This window comes from Lepidothrix coronata, unplaced genomic scaffold, assembly GCF_001604755.1.
Source record: "Lepidothrix coronata isolate B3197 unplaced genomic scaffold, Lepidothrix_coronata-1.0 Scaffold53, whole genome shotgun sequence".
In the NCBI taxonomy this organism is placed as follows: Eukaryota; Metazoa; Chordata; class Aves; order Passeriformes; family Pipridae; genus Lepidothrix; species Lepidothrix coronata.
The window spans coordinates 3,272,161-3,295,315 of record NW_016690233.1 but is presented as its reverse complement, the minus strand read 5'-3'; the positions used below and the strand labels follow the sequence as shown (position 1 = coordinate 3,295,315).

At 35.5% G+C, this 23,155-nt stretch overlaps 1 protein-coding gene across 2 annotated transcripts in view; it reads left to right on the top strand.

Moving 5' to 3' along the window:
* CNTN5 (contactin 5) overlaps positions 1-23,155 on the top strand; it is a 320,159-nt gene that overhangs the window by 229,580 nt on the left and 67,424 nt on the right. For both annotated transcript variants that reach the window (XM_017816074.1, XM_017816073.1), the window contains 2 exons: positions 21,100-21,227; positions 22,168-22,343. In XM_017816074.1, the coding sequence (XP_017671563.1) occupies positions 21,100-21,227; positions 22,168-22,343 (304 nt within the window). The remainder of the gene's footprint in view (positions 1-21,099; positions 21,228-22,167; positions 22,344-23,155) is intronic.

The following is a 23,155-nucleotide window of genomic DNA, read 5'->3' as shown; positions in this document are numbered from 1 at the left end:
GACAGACAGGTGAAAATGTGTTCTACCTGTATTCCAGACCTTTCAAAAATTATGGAACTGAGTTACTATAGACCTGAAACTCATACTGACATTATAGGTGTTGCGCCTCATTGATATAAATGTAAGTAACTACAAGAATTTCAGCCATCAAGATCAAGGAAACAATCCCAAAAGCCTATACTATTTGAGCTCATTAGGCCTTTCTGAGTGTGGGAAGAGAACTTTCGTGCCCCAGAGGTTGGTCATACGTTTGCAGCTTCTAAATTGGAACCGCCTCTTTCAGCTGGATGATCTACTCACTTTTCTTGCGTGGACAGAACTGTATTGTAACAAAGTTAAAACCACAAGCAGACATCTGCAATGACTTTGACTTAAAAGGTGCTGGGCAAAAACTACTTGACTGAATGAAATTAGTAGGTACTCAAGAAGTCACTAAACATTAAGCTCAATGTCGATAATTTTTTACTTCGGCTGTCTGGTATTCCTTTGTCAATTGGACTGAGCAGTTCGTGAGCACTAAGGTTACCATACTTCCATTGTTATTATTGGTCGTGACAAATTTGCTGGATTATCCAGGTTTTTCTCGGAGGAATATTTAATTACTCAATAAGAACTTTTTTTTTTTCAAAAATCTTAATTGAATATTGTTGATGTCTTATTCTAGCCCAAATATAGATGGTGGGTTTTTTTCAAGTTACAGAATATCAGGTCACTGAAACTACTTCTTTTTTTATTGTCCCTTTTTGGTTTTATTCTATGTACACAGCTCAAATCTAGCTCCAAAATTTTACAGGCTGAGGTGCTGATATACGTCTGGAGCCTAAGGCCATCATCTTTTTCATGTTTTGTTGATATGTCACTGGGAAAAGGCTCCACAAACTCAGTGAAACTCATCAAAAGAAAGTACTTACCCTCAAGTCTCAAGAAATTAAGTTTTTCCCAGTCTACTTTTGCACATCATGTGCTGTTTCTAGCACCATTGTATAAAAAAAAAAAAAAGCCAAATTCGATGTCTTATGCATTCTTTTTTTTTTTTCAAAGGTGACAAGGAGCAGTAAGTTCAAGCCAGGATTTAAGAACAGCATAAAATATTATTTTTTTTTCTTTTTCTTTTTTTTTTTTCATGGAGGGGATTCACACCTTGATAGTACAACATTCATATAATCATCATTGGCTGGTGAGGGAGGTAATAACACAGTGTGTTTTCTCTTTATGTTTTTTTATTTTCCTCTTTATTTTCTTTGACTTATTAGAAGTCAAAGAAATTTTCAAGATGTGCCAACACTGAGGCAGTCATACTAGTTGCATGAATGAGCAGCAAGTTTGGACATCTCTTCTCAAACTTCTCACAGAGGACCCCAATCTTTTTTTTCTTATTTCATATTTATAGGTACATATAGTACAGTACGAATGCCAGTCTACCCATCTATCTGTCTAGTTATCTGTGAGCAGTCTTTGGCATGCTTCAAAATTCTTCATTTCAGCCCTTCACCCCTTCCTGAACATTAAACTGACCATTTCTCTCCCCTCTGAAATATTCTTCAACCTACTCCTTATGTTTAAGAAGCCAATACCCATGAACTCAGAGGAAGAGTTGAACCCCTCTAATGTCAGTCAAAAATGTAATAAGTCTCAATAGAGTAAGAAGGAACAAACAAGAAAGGACTCAGATTTAGAAATTATAGAAAGTGAGGAAGAGAGAGAGAACAACTCACATTTCTTAATGAATATTTTGTAAAGAACTAATCTAGAAGCGGTAGGTACCTTTTCCAGATGTTTCTGCACCTTTTATTTTCACAGCATGGTGTTATTTAGGTTCAGCCTTTTGAATTCATGGTCATTTGTTTGGGTTTAGTTCAATTATGTCTAACATAATGACATCTCATCCACTTTGTTGGATATATTCCTTGATGTGCTATAAGATTTAGTTTTTCTTCATTACTGCTCAAGATTTATTTGATTTCAGTATGTGACTTATTTGTCACCATTATCTATGCAGTTACAAATACACTGTTCTGTGCCACAGATTTCTCTGTTATTGAGTTAACCTTATAGAAACTATTTATTTATTTTACTCAGCTGGGTCTGGCAAAATCATCTATGCACCACTGTTGGGAATTTGAATTAGGTCTCTCAGTTTTTGAATATTACTTATGTTTTAGTTGAAAATAATAAATGAAGGTGACACTTCTATTATCATGTTTGAGCATACACTTTATCAATTTCTTAGAGTGACTTATTTTTTTATGCAGTAGTACAGATCTTATTCATCTGTGTACTTCAGATATTTAAATTCTGAATTCTTTTCCTCTTGAACTTGAACTAGACAGCTGCTTTGGAATAAAAATGCTTCAGTGCTTTATAAAGATAAAATATATGTTTAATAAATGTAGAAATTTATTTCTATTTGTATAATCACATCTCATATATCTGCATTAATGACAAATATTTAAAGATAGGAATGACAGGAAACCCCATCTCTATCTTTCTTCTCCTTATAATAAAATGCAAAAGATTTTTGTTGCTTACAGGTGAAAACAGATGACTTTGTCTGTTATCCTTAATACACGAATTAAAATGAAACTATGAAAAAAAAATATATGTTTAAAAAATAGTTATGAAAGGATTGTGGGACATTCTTAGTTATTGCATGACTGAATTCTTAATCCAGAATTACTGCAAAATGAAGGTCTAAGGATAGAAATAATGCAAGGGAAAGGATCTTTTGTTAGCAAAGTAATACAGATGAAAATCAAGTAAAGTTTTGAGATTACTTTCTTCAGATATCCTAAATCTATAGTCAGCTACTGCAAGAGTTTTGTCTTTTTTTTTTTTTTACCAGATTCATGGGTCTCTGCATGTTGATTAGCTGTTGAATTGTTTCAGATTGATAGTTATTACAAGAAACAATGGTTAAATAGAACCAGGTGCTGACATAGTTACCAATGATGGATTACAAAAAATAGTTGACCTACATTCACAGGTTCTCTATTTGGTAGAAAGACAGTAATGAACATGAAGATGATAATGTTTTTCCATCAGTATGTCATTCCAGATATATGCGCTGAGTTAGGGCTCAAATATTAAGACTGTTAAATAGACACAGAATGCCTATTGCATATGGTCTGCCTATTCCAGATGTAATTGTACCAATTTTGAGATAATGGGCAGGATCAAAGGAGAAATGTTTTATATTTGTTCCTGAAAGTATCATCAAGGAATTTTCTTAGATACAAATTTAAAAAGACATATTATATGGGCTCAAGCAAAGATTTTTGTAATACCAAAAATAATCAAGTGTGTATGACAACAACCCAGAACCAGATTTTTATATTTATTAACAGAGTGATTATCCACTTCCAAGGAGAACCACAGAGCAATCTGTAGCACTCAGGTAAATGTGTTGCTGTTGTGCTTCATTATGACTGCATTTTCACTGTGCATATTACAGGTGTTTTACATCTCAAACTTTTTTAAAAAATAACTATAATATTGAACTTGTACTACTGGTGAGAAAGTGATGTTATGCCAGTGGTTTAATTGTCAGTCTTTCACCAATTTGAAACAGAAGAAGTGTCTCTGTCAAAGGAGGTAGGTGAAAGAAAAATTGGAAGCAGTTATTACATTAGTGAACTAAGATATTTTAGCTATTACTGAGAAGACTTTTCTCTTAATCTTATATGGAATCTGAAAAGCATACATTAGGGGAAAACTCCATTTGTATGTTAATATTAAATATTTTTTCTTTTGTGTTAACATATTAATTTTAAATAATATATGTATACATTCAAATTCTCATGCTGCGATAGAAGAGTAACTTCACTCCCTACACACACTGAGATCAAATTTATTCTATTAAGATTAGAAAGTCTGTCAAAGAGAGAGAACTTCCCCTGTAGAAGCACTGTGTTCTGCACTGGTGAAATTTTGTTGCTTTGCAGAAGCTCCTCCTATGGCTGTGACTCACAAGACAGTAAATCCACTCTTAGATTGCTTGTTCTGAAACCAAATATGCTGATGCTGTGTAAGAAAACACTAAAGCCAACACAAAAGCAATCGTGAAGTTGATTCAGAACTGTTGGGTTTTTTAAACACAAATCAAGTCTCAGTAAACTTTTTGTGAATTAAGTATTCTGTCCTCCCATGCCATTAGAAAGCAAAAAAAAAAAAAAAAAAAAAAAAAAAAAAAAAACACGCAAAAAACCCAAAATATAAGAATGCCATAAATTCTTAATAATGAGTTTTGGCAAATTTGATGGAAATGGCTATTCTTCATCTGTCTCAAATTTATGGTGGAAAATGATCCAGATTGTGAAACGACAGAATAAGATCCAGTGACACTAGGAATTAGAAACAGTTGTTTCTAATGCCTTCCATAAGTTTCAGAGTTGAAAATAGTAAAATTTGGATTAAATATGTCCCTGCTCTGCAAGATATTTTTAGCAATCCAACCTGTTTCCATTTTAAGCAGATCTGTTTTCCAGTGCATTTGTCTATGTCTGAGTTTCTTCAATCAGGCGTATGAACTTTTAAATTGAATGTTTGCATTTGTGGAATTCATTTTAATAGTTTCATATTAATTAAATCAAATGAAATGAAATCTTATGGCTACTGTTCCACACAGAAAGATCAAGAACTAGTGTAACAACATAAAATAAAATTCAAGTCATTATTTAATTGCCAAGATATTAATTGTTTAGAAATGGTGATTAATTAATTTGGCATTTACAAATATGAAAATGGTAATAAAGCAAATAGAGAGAGACATATTGCCTTAAATGAAACAAGTCTCAATCTGTAAATCTCAAGGTTTAATTTAAATGGAAACATTTTAAATTCCTTTTATTTAATATTTTCTGATAAAGATGGTGACTTTTGCCCAACAAGCAATCTTTTGCAAATGAAAATATTACTCTAATAGCAATTCAGGATTCCTGTTCAAGGAGCAGTGATTTATTTAAACAAATTTTCATACATAAGAATATTGATATGCAAAATAAGTTATAAAATGTAAAGGCTTGGCATTATTTATTTGGAAGTCAATTTTGTGACTTGCTACAAAGCTTAGTCAGAAAAAACCTATCAAATTAATTTTTAAAGTCACTGTCTTTGATCCCAAACTTTATTCTTTTCCATTCATGTCATCTCATAGTTAGTACTTTGACTAAATGGCCAAATTTTACTTTATTTCTTAGAATGATCCAGAACATAGATATCATACACAGTTTATATGACTAGTGATGTAAAAATTTGAATATTAAAAACATTTTTTTTAAATATTCAGATCAAAATATGCTCATATTTTTTCAAAACCCAGGGAATTCTGGAAATCTGGGGGAAGGAAAAATAACATCCTGTAGCAAATTTGAACCTTCCACAACCAAGGGTAATTCTATGGAGTTAGATACCAAAATATTATCTCTAGAATACCTGAATATCATCTAACCATTAATTATCTAGTACAAAATATTATCCTATAATATTATCTTTTTTTTTATGTTCTGCAAATTGTCACACACATGGATAGGAAACCAGTATAATTTATATTTTAAACACACATTTGTACCATCACAGCTAAAAATATGGTGCGAAACAAGTATTGCATCCAAGAATTTCTTGATGGTCTACATTTGGTCTACATTTTTCTCTTGTTTATAAATAAGTGAGCAGTGGGCTACCAAATTCTGATTGAGTTTGAAATTCAGGCAGAACATTATCCAAAAATTTCCTTCAGAAGGTACCTATCCCCAAACGGTGAACATAACAAATGTTTCAAATGGTTCGTTAGGCTTATGTGTTGTATAAAGTTGGTAAAATTTCTATAGGAAAGCAGAATCAAAGCAGAAGGAAAAGTTTTGTCATTATAGTGTTCTAGCCTTCTCCAAGTATTCTTAGATTATTTCATCTTTAAAGAGAAAAATAGAATTGCATTAAAGCCAACCTAAAAAAATAGAGAAAACAAAAAACTTGACTGATCACACAGTTGTAAGAATTAAAGCATAACTGAGCTTAAGATCTCAAACACTGTATCTTCAAACTCTCAGATGTGAAACCAGATCAGAAAAGTGCCTAACGGGATTAAACCTACATCTTGACTCAAAGCGCCTTGCTTTCTGGTGAGCTTCTGGCTTTGAGTTTACAGTGATGTATAATATCAACAACATAAACATTCTCATTTCGAGATGAAAATACCTGTAGAAGATGTGATATTAGCTTGCAGCTATGAAGTTCCTTTATAGTCACAGTGAACATGAATCTTTTATCTCACCCTTTGGGTTTTTTGGGGGGTTGACTTTTGTGTTGTTTTGTTTTTTTTTTTGTGACAGCTTTGCCTAAGGGCTTCAGCGTGTAGTGCTTTATTCTTTTAACAGTACCTAGCCTTCTTTACTAATTGTGACTTTTTGAATCACAGTGCTCAAGTTCTAGAGGAATTCAGAAAAGCACTGGAATTCCTCCTAAAGGGATTAAAGGCTGCAAAAAAACCTCAGACATTTTCTCAATCCCAATTTGTCCTTCCTCACTCTTCTAATATCTGTTGTCCTTCCTGTGCAAAACTCATGAAAGTTCTTGGTCCTTGCAAGAAATTTCTTAGAAACTAGCAATTCAGTTTTCTTGTATCATCACTGTTATTTGCATACCTTTACAAGGATAGCAATAATAACCCTCTTAATTCCTTTGTTTAACAGTCATCAAACCTGAGGTTAAGACATTCTTAGTAATTTAGACAATCATTATTTTGTTGATTGAATAAATACCAAATGTGGAGAAACAAATTATAAATACAACCAATTCCAGACTGATGAGGAAAAGCTTCTAGATGCTTCTTTTCTATCCAATGAGGTAGAAAGAGTAGTCTGTGAAAGAGCAGTCAATGGACCATGGTTCATAAATGACTCAGAGGTCTCAAACTCTTAACACAGGTATAGTGGTCACTAATGACATCTTTGTAAGGATAATTACTGCATATCCATACTTATTTCAGGTTTGGCAGTAGGACCAACTGATTAACAAACTGAACAACCAAAGAGGCAGGTTGTTAATTTGTTCTGCTACAGACTACAGGCATAGAATGTGTCTTCCCTGCTTGGATTGCAAAAGTAGCTACACTCAAATTGCTGAGAATTGATTCTGCATTCATTGTATTTCCTCTTGTATTAGGCAAAACCCATAGCCCTTTCCACTGTCATTAATTTTAAGTCTATTTTCTTCTTTTCCACTAACTGTTTGAATTTCATAGAATCATAGAATATATTGGGTCTAAAGTGACTTTTAAAGGTCATCTAGTTGCCCCCCTGCAATGAGCAGAGGCACCTTCAACTAGAACAGATTGTTCAGAGCCACATATAACCTGACCCTGAATGTTTCCAGGGATGGGGTATCCACCACTTCTCTGGGCAACATGTTCTAGTCTTTTACCTCCCTCATCGTGACAAATTTCTTACTTATGTATAGTCTTAACCTACCTTCTTTCAGTTTAAAACCATGGTCCCTTGTCCTATCACTACAGGCCTGTTGTGGTTTGATACCCCTAAAAATCCAATTTCCAAGTACAAGCCCCCCTCCCACAATTTGTTGCAGTGTGAGAGGTTTTTCCGGACATAACAGAACTCAGTATGGGGGGAAGGGAATTAAATTACAGTTTATTACACAAATAAATATTATAATACATTATATACACAATTCTAACTACCTCTCCTATGGTAAAGCAATATTTACATTAGATCAAATCTCCTTTCCCTCCAATAAAAGTTCAGAAGGGAAGAAGGAAAGATCCTTTCCACTTTCAGGACAACAGTGTCTCTCCTCTTCAAGGTGGTAGTCATAGATGGAGTTGTAGCTGGAATCTCTCTCTCTCTCTCTCTCCATTACACATAAGGGGGTCTCCTCTCACCCCTCTTGGCCCTTCAGCTCCAACTGAAGGTCTCTCTCCTGTGGGCTCGCAAAAGCAGGGACAAAACTCACCTTACCACAGTCATATCATGGGGTGTAAGACATCCCATGAAAGTCCCTTCCTTGAGGGGTCGAGTTCCCTCAAGTCAGAACGTTTAGGGCAGCTCTCAGTTCAGTCTTTGCTCTAAGTGTCCTACCAGAGCTCCTTTGCTCTGTCTCAAATTGCCAGCATGTCAGCAGCAGGGGGGGCAAGGCCATCTCCTCCATATTCCGTCCTGGTCCAGCTCTCAGGACACCTCCAAGCTCTCATGTCTTCTCTCTCTCTCTCTCTCTGGTTGCTGCTGCATTTCGGGACTCCCTAAGAGTTTGGAAGTCCACCCCTTCTCTCTAGGAAGTCTCAGGGTTTGGGAAAGTAATTCAGTCTTACCCCCAAAACAGTCTCTGCTGAGTTTTCTCTGCTCTGTTGCCAGCTCTCCCTCCTGCAGGAACATCTCTGCGTCTCTCAGCCTGGCTATGAGCCATCTTGCTGCTTGCTACCTCTTTCGGCTCTTGGCCACAGTTCTCTGTTCAGTGCTGCTCCACCGCTGCTTTTAGTGTCTTCTGCTGCTGTTCATAGTGGAGAAACTCCTCCAGCCTTTGATGACGGCATCTGGTCCAGTTTTAACACTACACCGGGTCTCCCGTAGTCTCGGGGCTTGCTATCTCCTCGTGGTCTCAGACCATGGCTGTTTCTCTCCAGCTACTTCATCATCCTTCTTCTCCGGTCTGTTATAATATGTTGATTTCAAAGGAGCAAAATGTAGCTTGTGATTGGCCCTGCACCCAGAAATACCACCCCTTCGGAGGTTACCACTTTCTGACTCCAGGGGAAAACACTTTTTAACCTAGGACAAGGCCCTATTAAAAAATTTGTCTCCCTCTTTCTTCTAAGCCTGCTTTAAGTATTGAAAGGACACTTTTCTGAGTATGAGGGACAGCTGTGCGAGATTAGTGGTAAAGGACTTACAAAGGTAATGTTACAGTATTATAAAAATACGCTAATTGAGCCAATTTGATTGAATAAATACCAAATGTGGAGAAACAAATTATAAATACAACCAATTCCAGACTGATGAGGAAAAGCTTCTAGATGCTTCTTTTCTATCCAATGAGGTAGAAAGAGTAGTCTGTGAAAGAGCAGTCAATGGACCATGGTTCATAAATGACTCAGAGGTCTCAAACTCTTAACACGGGTACATATATATAATTGAGCCAATTTGATTTAGCTCAAATATCGCCCAATTTATACTATCAGTTTGTATTTGACTCTCATTAGATTCAGTATTTGAAGTTATAAATCAAAGTACCTCCACAATAGAGATAAGCCCAGAGGTTAGAGTGCTTTATAAATGTCCACAAACAAATGTCCCTGCATGAGCTTGAAACCTGTCAAGCAGCACATTGAATATACATATATTTCTGGGTACCACATATTAAACCTTATCAAGGTCAATCCTCACCCTTTGCTTTTTAGGCTTTAAACTACACTCCACTCTCAAAGACATGTTTTTACCTGATCCTTGTAACAAAGATTCTATCTCACTGTGTTCACTTCCACAGCCCTACTGCTAAATGGCAGCTTAGGTTTCTGCTTTCAATAAAAACAGTAAATAAAATCATCTTAAAGATCTTTGGTTTACTCACTATGCTATAAAATCTTGAATTAAAAGAAAGTTCATAAATAATCCTATAATCATATCCAAGCAGCTGTGTGAAGAGCAATGCAAAGGTTCTGAGTTCAAACACTCAAAAACTAGGGAAAAAAAATTACGATTGAGGTTACAAGTGTAATCTTGGTTCAGCAGGAATGCGAGTACGTGTGACAAGAGGATGAGTCAAACAGAGTTTTGGGGATTTGTCTGCAATTTTCTTCAAAGTGAGCACACCTAAAGCAGCAAAAATCTTTGAACCACAGGAGCTATGTTTTCTTAGAAGTGAAATAAAATCAAGGAGCATTTTTCAAATGAATAAGACTTGGTGACAGAAAGGTGAAGCTATAAACAGATTATCCCCATCCACTCTGTCCTTGGAAGGCTCATCCTTCCCTTCAGGTTTGTTCTCAGTTCAGCAATCTTTCATCATATTTCAATAAACCTGTATGTAGTCCTCTCTGTATTCCTAGGAAAAACATCTTTCTTTTCATTGCCTCTGATCCCTGACTGTGTCTTTTCCCAGACCTCTGAATAGAGGGAAAGAGAGATGCCAACATGGTAAACTACAAAATGATGGGCAAAACTGCCATCTGTCACTCTCTGCTCTAAGGACACATTCACGCTACTACCTTACACAGCTTAGCCTTGCCAGGTCCCTGGGAAGTAGTCATCTGGTCTAATAGATTCAGAGTACAGAAGCAAAGTTAATAAAAAGAGATCAAACTCTTTTAAAAGGCTAGAAAATAATTCTGTGTGCAAAAGTGAGATGTGAATACATAGTAAGCAAAGAGGTCTCTGTTAATTCAGTACCCCTCTTTGTCATCCTGAGAAAGGAGCTTGCTGCAGTTATATAAAGTTATAAAGTGTGTTTTCTCTGATTAGTTCTCTATATAATAATAGGACACAACTGCATGTCTGGCAGTGGTTTATCCCCAGTGACTCAATAACTTTTTCATCCTATTTTCTTTATTCTATGCTCCTAGCCCCATGCCAACATCACTGATAATCCACTTCACACGTAAGGTTAGGGAAGAACAGAGGTGGTGCAGAAGTTAAGAATGCTCTTTTGTGCAGGAAAGGAGATTTAGGGAAGAAAGAATGAGGAGCAAAAAAAGGTTGAAGAAAACAAATAGAATTTAGGAAAACAAGGAAGATTATGTCACTGAAGAAGTATTGTGTTCTGTTTTCTGTGGTGGTGAGAGAAGATGAATATTTACTGAGCCTGTTGGTATGAAGGGAGACAGTAAGCTTGGATCTGTGTGCTATGTGAATGCCCCAGTGCTGCTTTGACTCTCAAAAAGGGAGAAAGAGCCAGTTTTTAGCATTAGAGTTTCCCATTGCAATTACAACAGCAGAGACCTTTGAATGATTGCACGGCTGTCATACCACCAGTCTGTAGGTGTGACACAGCTGATGCCACACAATAATTCACTTCTGCCTCTAGACCAGTATGGGATCCTCTCCAATGCCTGCTGTCAACTGGTGGTGTGGTACTGTGACAGTTTATATCTTGAAATTAGCAATCCCCCACCAATCATCTGTATCATCTGCGAGTATGTGATCTCACCAGTGTGATGTAATGATGTGTACTCAGACTTACCATGATAAATAAATATGAGCTCAAGGGCATTATATCCCATCAATCAGAGAGCATATGGCTGGTAGAAGCAAGATCAATCGAAGTGCCATCCAAATCCTTCAAATGATGTGGGCATCCAATATCACAACATTAACAATCTCATCTCCTCTCCAAGTTCTTCTCACTGGTTCTTAATGTATCCCTAGTCTTTCCAAAACCTGTGACCATTGCAACTTTCCAACATTGCAAAAGCAATACAGACACTGAGAGAAAGGATGTAGAGGCTCCGTGTGTGTGGTTTGTGCATAAAACAAAATGGGCTTGGCCTAAAGACATCTTATTTTTTACATGGAGTGTTTCTCTCAAAGAGGTCTAAGACCATTTTATTGTGCAAGATGGGGCACCTAATTCTAGAACAAGAACCATCTTTGGGAGCAGCCTGGTGGAGTAGAATAGATAGAGTCACTGATTTTTTTTTCTTTGCACCATTATTATTGTCACTTATGCTCTATTGCACATAACTTGTGTCACTGCAGGAATTCCATCTGTTCTCTTCTATGCACAGCGATACAGCTGTAGATACATATGTCAGTTCTAAAAAGAAGCTCTTCCTACTGAACTGTTATTTCAACTTGTAATCAAAATTTTTGAGTTGTGGCTGAAGTGCAAGTTATTCCAAAGTAAACTAGAGATTTTAAGGTTGAAACAACCCTAATCAATAAATTGTTTGTCAGTAAGAACTTTTTACCCTTTTCACCCACAATAGCAATGTGGTTCTCTAGAGGGAACATGTGTCTTTTTAAGTGCCTTTTCCAGTTAATAGACTGTATTTCACCTTGTGACACGAGAATAAAACAGTTTTCGCTTTACCTAGTTTTCCAGCCATAGTACCAGATTCCCTCCCAGAATGTAAAATGAACTCAACTGACCTGAAAAGTGGTGTCAGTAAGATCCTAGTCCATTTTGGTCAAATGCCATTTACAATTCCTACAGTCTAGAAGTATTTTTGTGCTGAGCCAATGCTTTTAAACTGTCTGTCCGCTGAACTAATTGTCTCTCCTTCCTGAAAGATGTCTGCATCCACAGGTCAGACTGGTTCTTTCACCAAAAAAAAAAGAGAAAAATAATGTAGCTCAGTCAGCTTTACAGTTTAGTTAGATATATTTTTCTAACCTCATAAAATTTTAAACATTTCAAGACTCTGTAAGTAGGATCATTACCTGTGGGTTTACTATCAAAAGAGAAAAGTAATTACAGAGAATTGTCAATTAAAAGAAAGGTAGTACTCTAGAAAAGCTGTCTTCCAGAACAAATGTCCCTGTGATAGTTTAGTATGTGTTACAGAAACAGTACAGCCTTTACTCTGCACTGCTATTTATAATGGAGTCTTCTGAATCCTCAGCTTGCACCAATATCTTGATAAACAATGACTTGTTCCTTTTGAACTTGACTTTTGAGCACACCACTTGTTGAGGATACAGTCAGGAAGTGTGTTGAATGCAAATGGTGTAGGAATCTAGATCTATAACACAGAGATGGATTGGGGCTGCATCATGGAACTATAGAGGAAAGATTGTTCATCAGGTGTGCATTTACTCCTCACATCTTTTGTGAAGTCTGTTCTATCCCACAGATTTCTCCACTTAAAAGTTCCCGTCTCAAGTAGTGTGAAGTAGTCTGAAGTAAAAATGGAGCCATGAGATAGCTTTTTTCTCTATCCTTTGCTTTCTTTCTGGATGTAGCGACAGATTATTTAGATCTTTCTTGCTAGATCTACTTGTCAATGAAGATAACAGAAAAAAGAAGTGCTGGAATTTCCAAGGGTAAACTCAGAAATATTGCAGAACTGAGCAAAAAAGTAATGACTCCCCTTATTGTTCAAAGGATGGTGATCTCTGATTTGAATAATCAGAGAGCCAGCAGGGACCTCTTACAACAAAGCAGGACCAATCATGCTATTCTATCTAGTACTGTACTAACCTATGCCGTTTTTGTTACATACAGTCTGCCAAGCTTATCAATGTTCAAGATTCCATAAACATCTCAGAAAGTTTATTTTGAGAGCTAAAACAATCTGTGTTTGAATTATTCTTTTCTGATTTTCAGAAGTCACTTTTGTACTAAAAATTTCTTTTACTCTATCCCTTCCAAACCTGTATCTTTTATGAAAACAGTGTGTCAAACTAGGCTGTAGTCTAGCTGAGACCTTATGGTTATTAGACAGGAAGAAAATATGGGCCATTTTGCGACAGCAGCAGTTAGAAGACCAGCAGATTTGTGGAGCATTGCATCTTACAATAACATTTCTAAACAACTAGTAAGGAACTTGTAGCTACTGGTCCAAGCAAAATGTGCATCATGCTAATGGAATCTCCCCTCCAAAGAGTTTCTACCTTGACAAACATGCAGAAAGTGCAGACTCTGCACACTCTTCCAGAGGCAGCATACTGATGAAAGCAATCACTCTTAATCTTTCAGGATCTAAACCTACTATATGATAGAAACATAATTAGAGCTTCTCCAGTTGACAACAGAGTCAGTTTGATGTGAAGATGGGGCAGACATTGCCATATTCATCTCTTCTGTCTTTGAACTACAACTGAGATTACACATATGAGATGGTTGAAACCACAATTTTGCAAAATGCACTCAAAAGTAACAAATTACCAGAATTATACATTATTAGCAGCATCTATCAGTAGATCATTAAAACTATCTCAGCCCTCCCATACCAGGAGCAGATTAACCTCATTCTCCCGTCTTTTTCTAGAAATGTCAGGAAAGAACATGCATATTTTGGGATGTTTTGATGCATTTTATCAATGGGACACAGAAAGCATGTATTTAAGCACTAATCCTTTTCAGATCTCAGGGCAAATTCTCTTGCTGATTTTATTCTCAACAGTCAGCTTCCTTTACAAGCATCCAGTTATCACTTTGACTGTTCACCCTTTGCCATCTTACTTCGGATTATGGCATTCAGTTCTCAGTGACACTAATTAACTCAGTGTGTATGCAAGGAAGAGAGCACCACAAAGCAGAAACCAGCTCCATCAAGGTGGTCTTAAACAATGCATATTAATTAACTGCAAACTATAATGGGTTGAGGGGGGCAGTTTGTTTGTGTTTTTTTTCTTGAGAACAGGAGTCTAATGCAAAAGTGATCAGTTGTTCTTTTCTACCCAACTCTTCTATTCACATGAAAGCAGCAAGCAAGTAAGGTATCTCTAACAATAATTTTTCAGAGAAGTGGCAAATATTAAATTTCATTGCTGTGTTACATAAAAATACAACTTGCAGTTAATATTCTGGTAGTTTTGTTGTAGAATATGAATCAGCAATGGAAACCAGGTTCCATCTGACTGGACATTACTACAGAGCTTACAATAATAGTAATAATAATAATAATGCTTTAGCTAGATGACTTCTGCCCTAGGCATATGAAAACTTCCCATGTAAATATCTAATTAACAGTCTTCAATTTACAAGAATCTCATTTGAGTGAAATTAAAGTTTCTGCTGTTCATATCAAGTTAATGTTAACACTTCAAGCTTAGCATAGTTTGGTCGTTTTGAGAGGTGTCTTTATCTAGTACAAATCAAAATAGAACCATGTAGTTGAATAAAATTATGTTGTTTTACACTGGCTAAAGTTCTGACCCTCTTTGACGTCCTAGTCTCTTTGAATTTTACCTCTTGCATATGAGTCTGCCTTAATGTTGCTTTTCTAGGTAACAAGTGAAACATGGAAATATCTTAAAGTAACTAAAGTTTTTCTATGTATTTTTCTTTTTCTGGGGGAACTATTCAGTCTTACAAGCATTTTGTTATTTCTAAAGCTTCTGAGGAAAATAGAATAAGTTAATAATTCATTGCTGTCACTTAGGAACATGGAAAAAATTATGGTGATAAGGCTTTTCCCTGAAAAGCAGGAACGTTTCCGAAGTAACAGAATATTTCTGACATTGAAAGAGTGTGTAAAAAAAAGGAATACATTTAATTATTAAAAATATTAAAATATTAAAATATATATTAAATTTAAATGAGTCAAGAGTATAATATGGATTTTTTTAAAAAAGAAAAGAGTATTTTAATAATTTTAGAGTATTTTTAGTATGTTTAGAGATAAATTGTTCTACACTCAATGTATTTTATAAAAGCTTTTAAAAGAACTCTTGAACTATGATGCAGAGCAGAAAATGGCCTTTGCTATCACTTTCTTGAACAAGTGTTCCTGGAACACTTATTCTGACATATCTTCTGAGCAATACTCCCAGTTTACCTTATTTGCACAAGATGAAACACATTTTGGGGTGAAATATTTGAGCAGAATGGCAAAGTACAAATTTTCAATAAGTTACCAACACTTACTTGAGTGCACCAGTAAAAATGTAGGATAATTTAAATGTCTGCTTTTTTGTATAATTTCTGTAGATGATAGATTACTGATCTGAACTTGTTACATTTAGACTCTGATTCCATTTAATATCTTAGGACATGTTTAAATTATAGCACCTTTATATTATCCTTAACACTGATGCTATTAAGAGTCATTAAAGCAAACTATGAGTTTAAGCTTTGGTCTGATAAAGTCGCCATTGAAACAAATGATGACCAGCTGATTCATACAAAAGAGAAAGCACTCCCAGAGACCACGTCAGTTCTGACATATCAGTAGTTTCCAGCCTTTACTGCTCAGCAACACTGCAGAAATCATACTTAGAACAGTATGTACTTAGAACAGAAGCTAGGTTTGTTGCAAAAAATTACTTTTCGTGTCATTCACTTGAAATTATATTTACATACATGGACAACATTTGCACCAGTGAAAGCTGTGTATTTTCATGAACAAATATTCCTGTGCAGCAAACAGCAAGGACAAAATGAGGGGTCTGGTTATGGCTCCTTTGAAAGAAAGTGCCCTAAGACACAATTTGCACAGATCAGCTTAACTAGAGCTGGAAGTAGTTTTTGGTACATTAATAATAAGTCTTAGCCTATTCCAATCACCTAAGATATCACATACAGGAATTGCATCATTATAAAAGTTTGAAAATCAAAAGTGAAGAAAATTCTAACAATTTTGTGCTTTGACAAAGGATTGGGCCAAATATAGTTATGTTTCTAATTAAGTCAACAATATTAAAATAAGATTACTCTATCTAGGGTGATATTGTTAAAAAATGTATATAACATAGACGACATTTTTCTTATCTAAGTGCTTTTATTATAGCAATAACTCACATCCATTTTCTGTAAGCATTAGAGGCTTGTGCATCTATTAAGAAGGAGCAAGAAAAAGCAAGGGAAAATGAGAGAGCCCGCAGCCATTCATGGAGAAATAAAGATTTCAACTATTTACAAATACTTGTCCTGATTCCTTGTAATCTACATTAAAGGATACTGACAGATCCCAAACCCAAGCTAACGTGAAATGACAGATTGCTCAGATCAGAACACTGTGAGGGGCCACAGGCTAAATGAGTCAGTGCAGCTTCTCTCTATTTGCATCTTTAAAGTTCTTATTTCCAACATGCACACAAACCAATTCCATACTCTTGGTTTTGGATCTCAATGTAAAATGCAGGGGACAACTCTCTAACCACCAAAAGCTTTTTTTCTTTAATCCATTTACTAGGTGTTAAACTTTGCAAAGGTTTTAACTAAATGCAGTGCTTCCCTGATTGCTGTGATTATTTCTCTAGAGCGCTATAAAAACTTACCTTAGTTTGAAAGTCAAAAATAATACCAAAAAATTAATTGAAAACAGAGAAAGATACAAGAGTGCATTGCCTAACAAAACTGCTAATTCCTCCCACCCAAAAATGGCCACACACTTGACTTCTATTTTTTCTTACTCTGTAATTGTTATTTAACGAATATAAACCTTCAGGTATAAACTGCCTGACATTCATTTCTATTAAGATCCGGACACTCTGCCTCTGTCTGCAAAAAGTCCTCTGAAGGCTGTGTAGCCATTGTTATGCTTGCTGCCTCAACTGCTCAGCTCCTTCAGCATCAAGAAATCATTTCTAGCCGCAGCATCAAGACATCTGTTTGTGAGAATCTGCTATGAATCATGCAACAGAATGAAAATTAGAGTTTTCTATTCTCATTATCTTAATCTTGATGGAAGTCTCTGCTCACTGATTTTATGTGTGATAGGGAGAACAAATGCACATCCTGGCCCCAGTGGGTCAAGGTAAAACTGTCCCTGGTGATAAAGAGAGATGAAAATTTCCAATATCAATTTCCAACATACAACAGTATGTCCTCTACTAACAGCAAATAATATCTGAGAATATCTATTTCTGTTTGCCTTTGCTACATAGTCCTGTTAGTTCGGAGTCACATCTACTACTTTTCTATGAGTCCTCTTTGAAATACTGATCCCGTTGTGTTAAAGAACCATATATTTAATCACATGTTTAGCAACCTTTTTATATTCTGGTAATTTTGAAAAATAATGGTACAAAACCAATTTTTCATTCAAAAAAAAAGAAAATTCACTTCTGTTCAGCCAGTTTCTTAACAATCCTTAAACATATTTAATCAGTCATGAAAATCATGCTTGAAACCCATGGAAGATCAAACCTGCATTTATTTTCTCTAGAAAATATTTCTTAGTAAATATTATAAAAAATAAATCTCATTCAGTGTACTTTAGTTAAATCACATTGAATTTTATCTTATAGCTATTTGTTGTCATATCTTGATTATTATTTTCAAATAATTACTGCTAAAATCTTTGTTGCAATTAATCTTAAGCCAACATGTTTTTTAACATCAAGACATTATCAATCAGGTCTTTTTCTTCATGTTATAAGACAGAAAACTGTTTTCTACAGAGATGCTAATTTTATGTGACACTCTTCTCAGAAACCCTGTATGGACAACATCTGTCTCCTTTATGTGATTACAACGAGTTTTTCTTAAGTACAATAATCTCCAAACTATCATCTTGATCTTTCATCTGTCTTTCTCTGTTGGTTTATCTATCATCATCTTTCCCTCAGTTTCTAGTTAGTTAATAATTCAGTGTTGGGTTTTTTCCTGAATTATCCTTAATTCTACCCCAACCCCATTCTTCTTTTTTTTGCTTCCCTTCTGTTTATGAAATTACAAAACTTTTTGCTATGGTATTTTCTTATTAAAATATGTAGACATACTACACAGGTGGTCTCTTCATGACTGAGAGATATTGGCAGGGAAGGAGGAGAAGTCTATGTTCCTGCTGTGTGCAGCAAGTGTTATGTGAATAAATAAAGCATTTCAGTTTTCATCATAACCAGGCCTCTGGCTCTTTTCCAAAACACTAAAAAAAGGGGAGGGCAGATGAGTGCTAGGCACTTTGAGGAAAGTATTAATTTCTGAGCCAAATAACTCATCAGCAAATGTGTTTGCAATTCCTTTGATTGAGCAATTACTCTTTTCCTCATGGATGGCAACAAGTTTTAGCTAAATAGAAATGTAATCGATAATATATGTAAGATTCATTAGCTAATCTTTTATATGCATCTAACCTTCTTTTCTTCCAATCTCAGAATGAAAAACAGTTTTATATCAGGACTTAACCTGTGTATAAGCTTTTATAATTTGGAAACACTAAAGGAATGTCTTTTCATTTGTCTGATCCTGACAGTATATTGATGAAAACTATTACTGTTCTGCAAAGCCTATTTTCATACTAATGATAAGATGTCCACAGAGCATTGAACACTGAGCATCTTGATAGGAAAACAAAACTTACATCAAGAGAAAATGAAGGAAGCTTGCATCCCTGTCAGTTTCTAAAGCAAGTGTTTCTTCAAAGGTGTGACATATCATAACAAAATTTCAGACCTTTTTATTTGCTGGAAAAAAATTCCAAACCCTCAAAACTATGATGCAGAGACATTTGTTTAATATAATTGTGTTTTCTATAAAATTACCTGTAGACAAACAATGTGACTTAAATAGTGATGTATATTGTCTAGAGCAAGACAGGATGCATCCTCAGGTTGCACTAGGGAACCTGAGAGTTGACATGTCCTTCCTCTGCCCCATTCGCTTTTGAAGATACTATTTTCTTCTCTCTCTCTGCTGAGAGCAGTGAGTGGTTTCACATCTGAAGTGAACTGAAGCATATTTTTCACTGGAATGAAATTCTGGTTTGTCCACCATAACGTTTATAAACCTCAGACGATAAACCACCATTTTTTCACAGAGTCATAAATTAGGGGAAATTATTCTTTTCCTGAGGAAAAAAAAAAAGAAAAAAAAAAGAAATGAAAAGGAGGAAGAAGAAGATATGCTGTCTCATATTAGTGATTTAGTCTGAGCATGTTATTGAATCTTCATCATGGCCAGTCTTTGCAAACGAAGATTTGGGAAAGGTCATTAACCCTTCGAGCCTGCGCAGTGGATTTTTTAGGTGAGACACAACGTGCGCTGAACTGAGCCCACCCTTTAATCCTGAGGTTCATCTGCCGGGGCCGAGCGAGCCTGGACGGTGGCAGCGAGGTCCTCAGGATGTAGGTTTGTTTAGAGTGACCTTCTCTTAGATGGATGGCCTTACAGGGCTGACGAGCTCCATCTGCCCGGAGGGGTTCCCTGACCGGGAATCGAACCCAGGCCGCAGCGGTGAGAGCGCTACATCCTAACCACTAGACCACCAGGGGACCCCAATGAATCTTAAGCCTATGGTAAATCACTCCTGGTATAAATCAAAGATAACTCAGCTTTGCACTTTAACAAATTCAGCCTAGAAAGGGAATTCCTTCTCTTTCCTGTCTGCTGAAGAGTCCAACCCAGACATGTTGAAAATGCCATACGCCTGGTTAAATACTTCTGAAGAGTAAATCACAACCTTGTACCCTCAATGATTTTTGATCATAGACTCAACAGGGGACTCCCAGTAGAAGGAGTGTCAGTCACTATTGTAACAGATAGAAAATCCTCTCTGGGGAGGTATATCTAAAAAGCCAACCATCACTTATCTGCTTTCAGTGTCCATGGCTCCTGATGGGTTTCCACCTACATCTCCTAAGACCATTGAGAAAACCATAAACACTATCTAACCTGGGAATGGATACACAAGACCTGCAAGAGCTTGGCTTATATGCCATGGAAGAATTGCCATCTTCCTTTTAGCCTTGTAGTTCTCTGTCAGAAAAGGAACAATGACTATTTACTTCTCTTCTAGGGCTGCAGCTTTAAGGTAGAAAAAATTCAGATTCTTTGTCATTTTAGAATAGAAAAAAGTGTTAATTTTCACGTAACTTAATGGACATTATGATTAATATTGTGTAAGCAAAGCCAAAATTTGAAACTCCTAAATGTGAATGGTTGAACATTTCTCATGAGTATGCTTCAGTGGGGCTACTTGCCAAGAGGTGTAGTGGTGCTGCAATCATACAGACTCAAAGAAAAAAATAGAAGCCAATCTACAAAAAAGCAGATAAGTCCCTTTGCTATGTAGCCCCATTAATTATATTTTGAGCAGATACAATTAATTTAATCGGGGGGTTTTCTGACCCTCTTTTGCATTTTGCTTTCCTTTATTCTCAGATCTGATTTCTAAGGTCATTTTTTTAATAAACTGAATAGCTTGTGCTTGATATTGAAATGGAATTTGACAATAATACAGTGATGAAACTTTAAAGACAAATTATGAAGGATTACCTTTTTTAGTTTTTTTTAAAAATTTTATTAAAATTCATCAGTAATAAGTGTCAAAGGATACTAATTCACTGATGCTTCCAAAATGAAAATTTTGAATTAAGGGAGGAGTAAAATGAGTTTATTTTTGAAACAGAAGATAATCCAGTTATCATCTTCATCATGCCTTGCTACAGAGGGAGCAGTCCTCAATTATATTTATTATCTCTAAAAGATACCAGCATGGAATTTGGCTGCTAGGATGGAAGATATATATATTTATCTATTTATCCTTCTCAGGATAACTATTCTTCCACATGGGAGTCTGCGAATCCTGAATGCTTCCAAGTCTGATGAAGGACGGTACTTATGCCAAGGTGTAAATGTATTTGGATCTGCAGAAATCATTGCATCAATATCTGTTAAAGGTATGAAGAAATAATTTGATGATAATGATGACTTGACTAATATTTGAATATTAATTAGAATCTCCCAGCCAATCCCCCAACAACAGGATTGTAGAGGCAGAATAAAAAAGCATTTCCAACATGTTAGGGGGAGAAAACTCCCTCTGGTTAAACATTGTATTCCTGCATCAAATTGCATATTCAGCTGTTATATAATAGATGTGTCAGAAGAATTAACATATATATTAAATCGCTCAAATTATAAATAATTCTATAAGTAAAAGAATCAATATCCCTTTTGACATATTGTAGCTTTGGGAATTCACTTAGTCCTACCATTTTCTGCATGGGAGCAAACCTATAGATTTAAGCGATAGTTGTAGCTATATAAAATCTAAAGAAAGATAGTTCCTTAGAAGAGCAACAATAATCAAAGCACTGAGTTGCAGTCCATTTCGAAACCTTTTTTTTTTTTTCATTTTTCAGCTGAATTCATAGATGATCATAGATTTTGTTTGTAGGGGGGTTTTGTAGGTTTTTTTTTACTTCAATTTTCAAGCTTCTTCCTATATTTTGTAATCCAGGAAACATCATTTTTTATTTTATGTTACAAACTGAAATTTTCATGTAATCACAATATTCCAGGTGCTGCAGCCTTACAAAAAATTAGTTGTTTTTCCTGAAAATATTGAAATTAATGAATTAATCCAATTCAGATGTCCTATAGATTGTTGTTTAGGATTCTGCATTATTGCTTCCATGAAACTGTCTGTACCTTCTGAACCCCACTGTCACACCTCAGTGTACACTAGGAATATAGTTCAGTATTTGACAGTGTGTATTCGAAAAAAACAGGAAATGTAAGCTCTGAGTAGACTAAGGACTACTCAATCATATTATTTTGGTCTAGCACTGTAAGTAGGCTTCCATCTAAATGTTCCTAATTCTTCTATATTTCAAGAACCTACAAGAATAGAGCTGACTCCCAAGAAGATAGAGTTAACGGTTGGAGAAAGCATTGTCCTCAGTTGCAAAGCCCTTCATGACAGCACACTTGATGTTACTTTCTATTGGACTCTCAATGGGCAGCCAATTGACTTTGAAAAAGAAGGTGGACACTTTGAAAGCATCAAGGCAGTAAGTGACCATGCACTTGTCATCTGTGTGCTGTGAACTGATAGAAATTTGCATGCTTTTATATGTCTCCCATTTACCAAATTCTGGCCAAATTGAAAGATTACTTCTTTCAGTACCACTGGAAAGAAATGTTAGTAAGAAGAGGTGCAAAATGCAGGTCACCAGAATTACTCCAAATAATTCTTATCAAGATATTAAATTTAAAGTTATACATCCTATTATTATTGAGGTATCTGATAACATTTGTGAGGGAATCGAAAGGAGTTTTCATCAAATCCTACTTACATCCTTCTGCTGACTTTAATATGGAAAGGATGCTGTTATAAACATTGATGTCTTTCTCACAGGTAACATGGCTGTTGAAATACTCTTACCTCCCAACACTTTATTTGCCTAGTGTGTATTTTAATATCTGAATAGTAAGGACTATATTTTATTTATCAACTACCCTGTATGAGGTATATTCTAACTGTGCAACCATTATTTAAGTCAATAAGAATCATATGGAAAAAATAGGCATACCAAGTTCAAATATTTCTACTTGATTCAAAAAGAGTTTCATATAATCAAATAGTATGATAAAGTAATTCAAACCTGTCTCTTGTAAAATGGTTTGAACTTTTCTTAGTAGAAAGAAATCTTTAATGTGAACAAGTTTGGAAATAAATCTACAGTCATTTAACTCACTCTTTTCACTAATGAAATGTAAATTAAATGTCCATGCTATGTTAACAGGGAAAAATGAAGTTCACAAAGGAAAGGACAGGAAATTTTAAAACTTAATGTTTGTAATTTGAGTATAATGTAGCAAA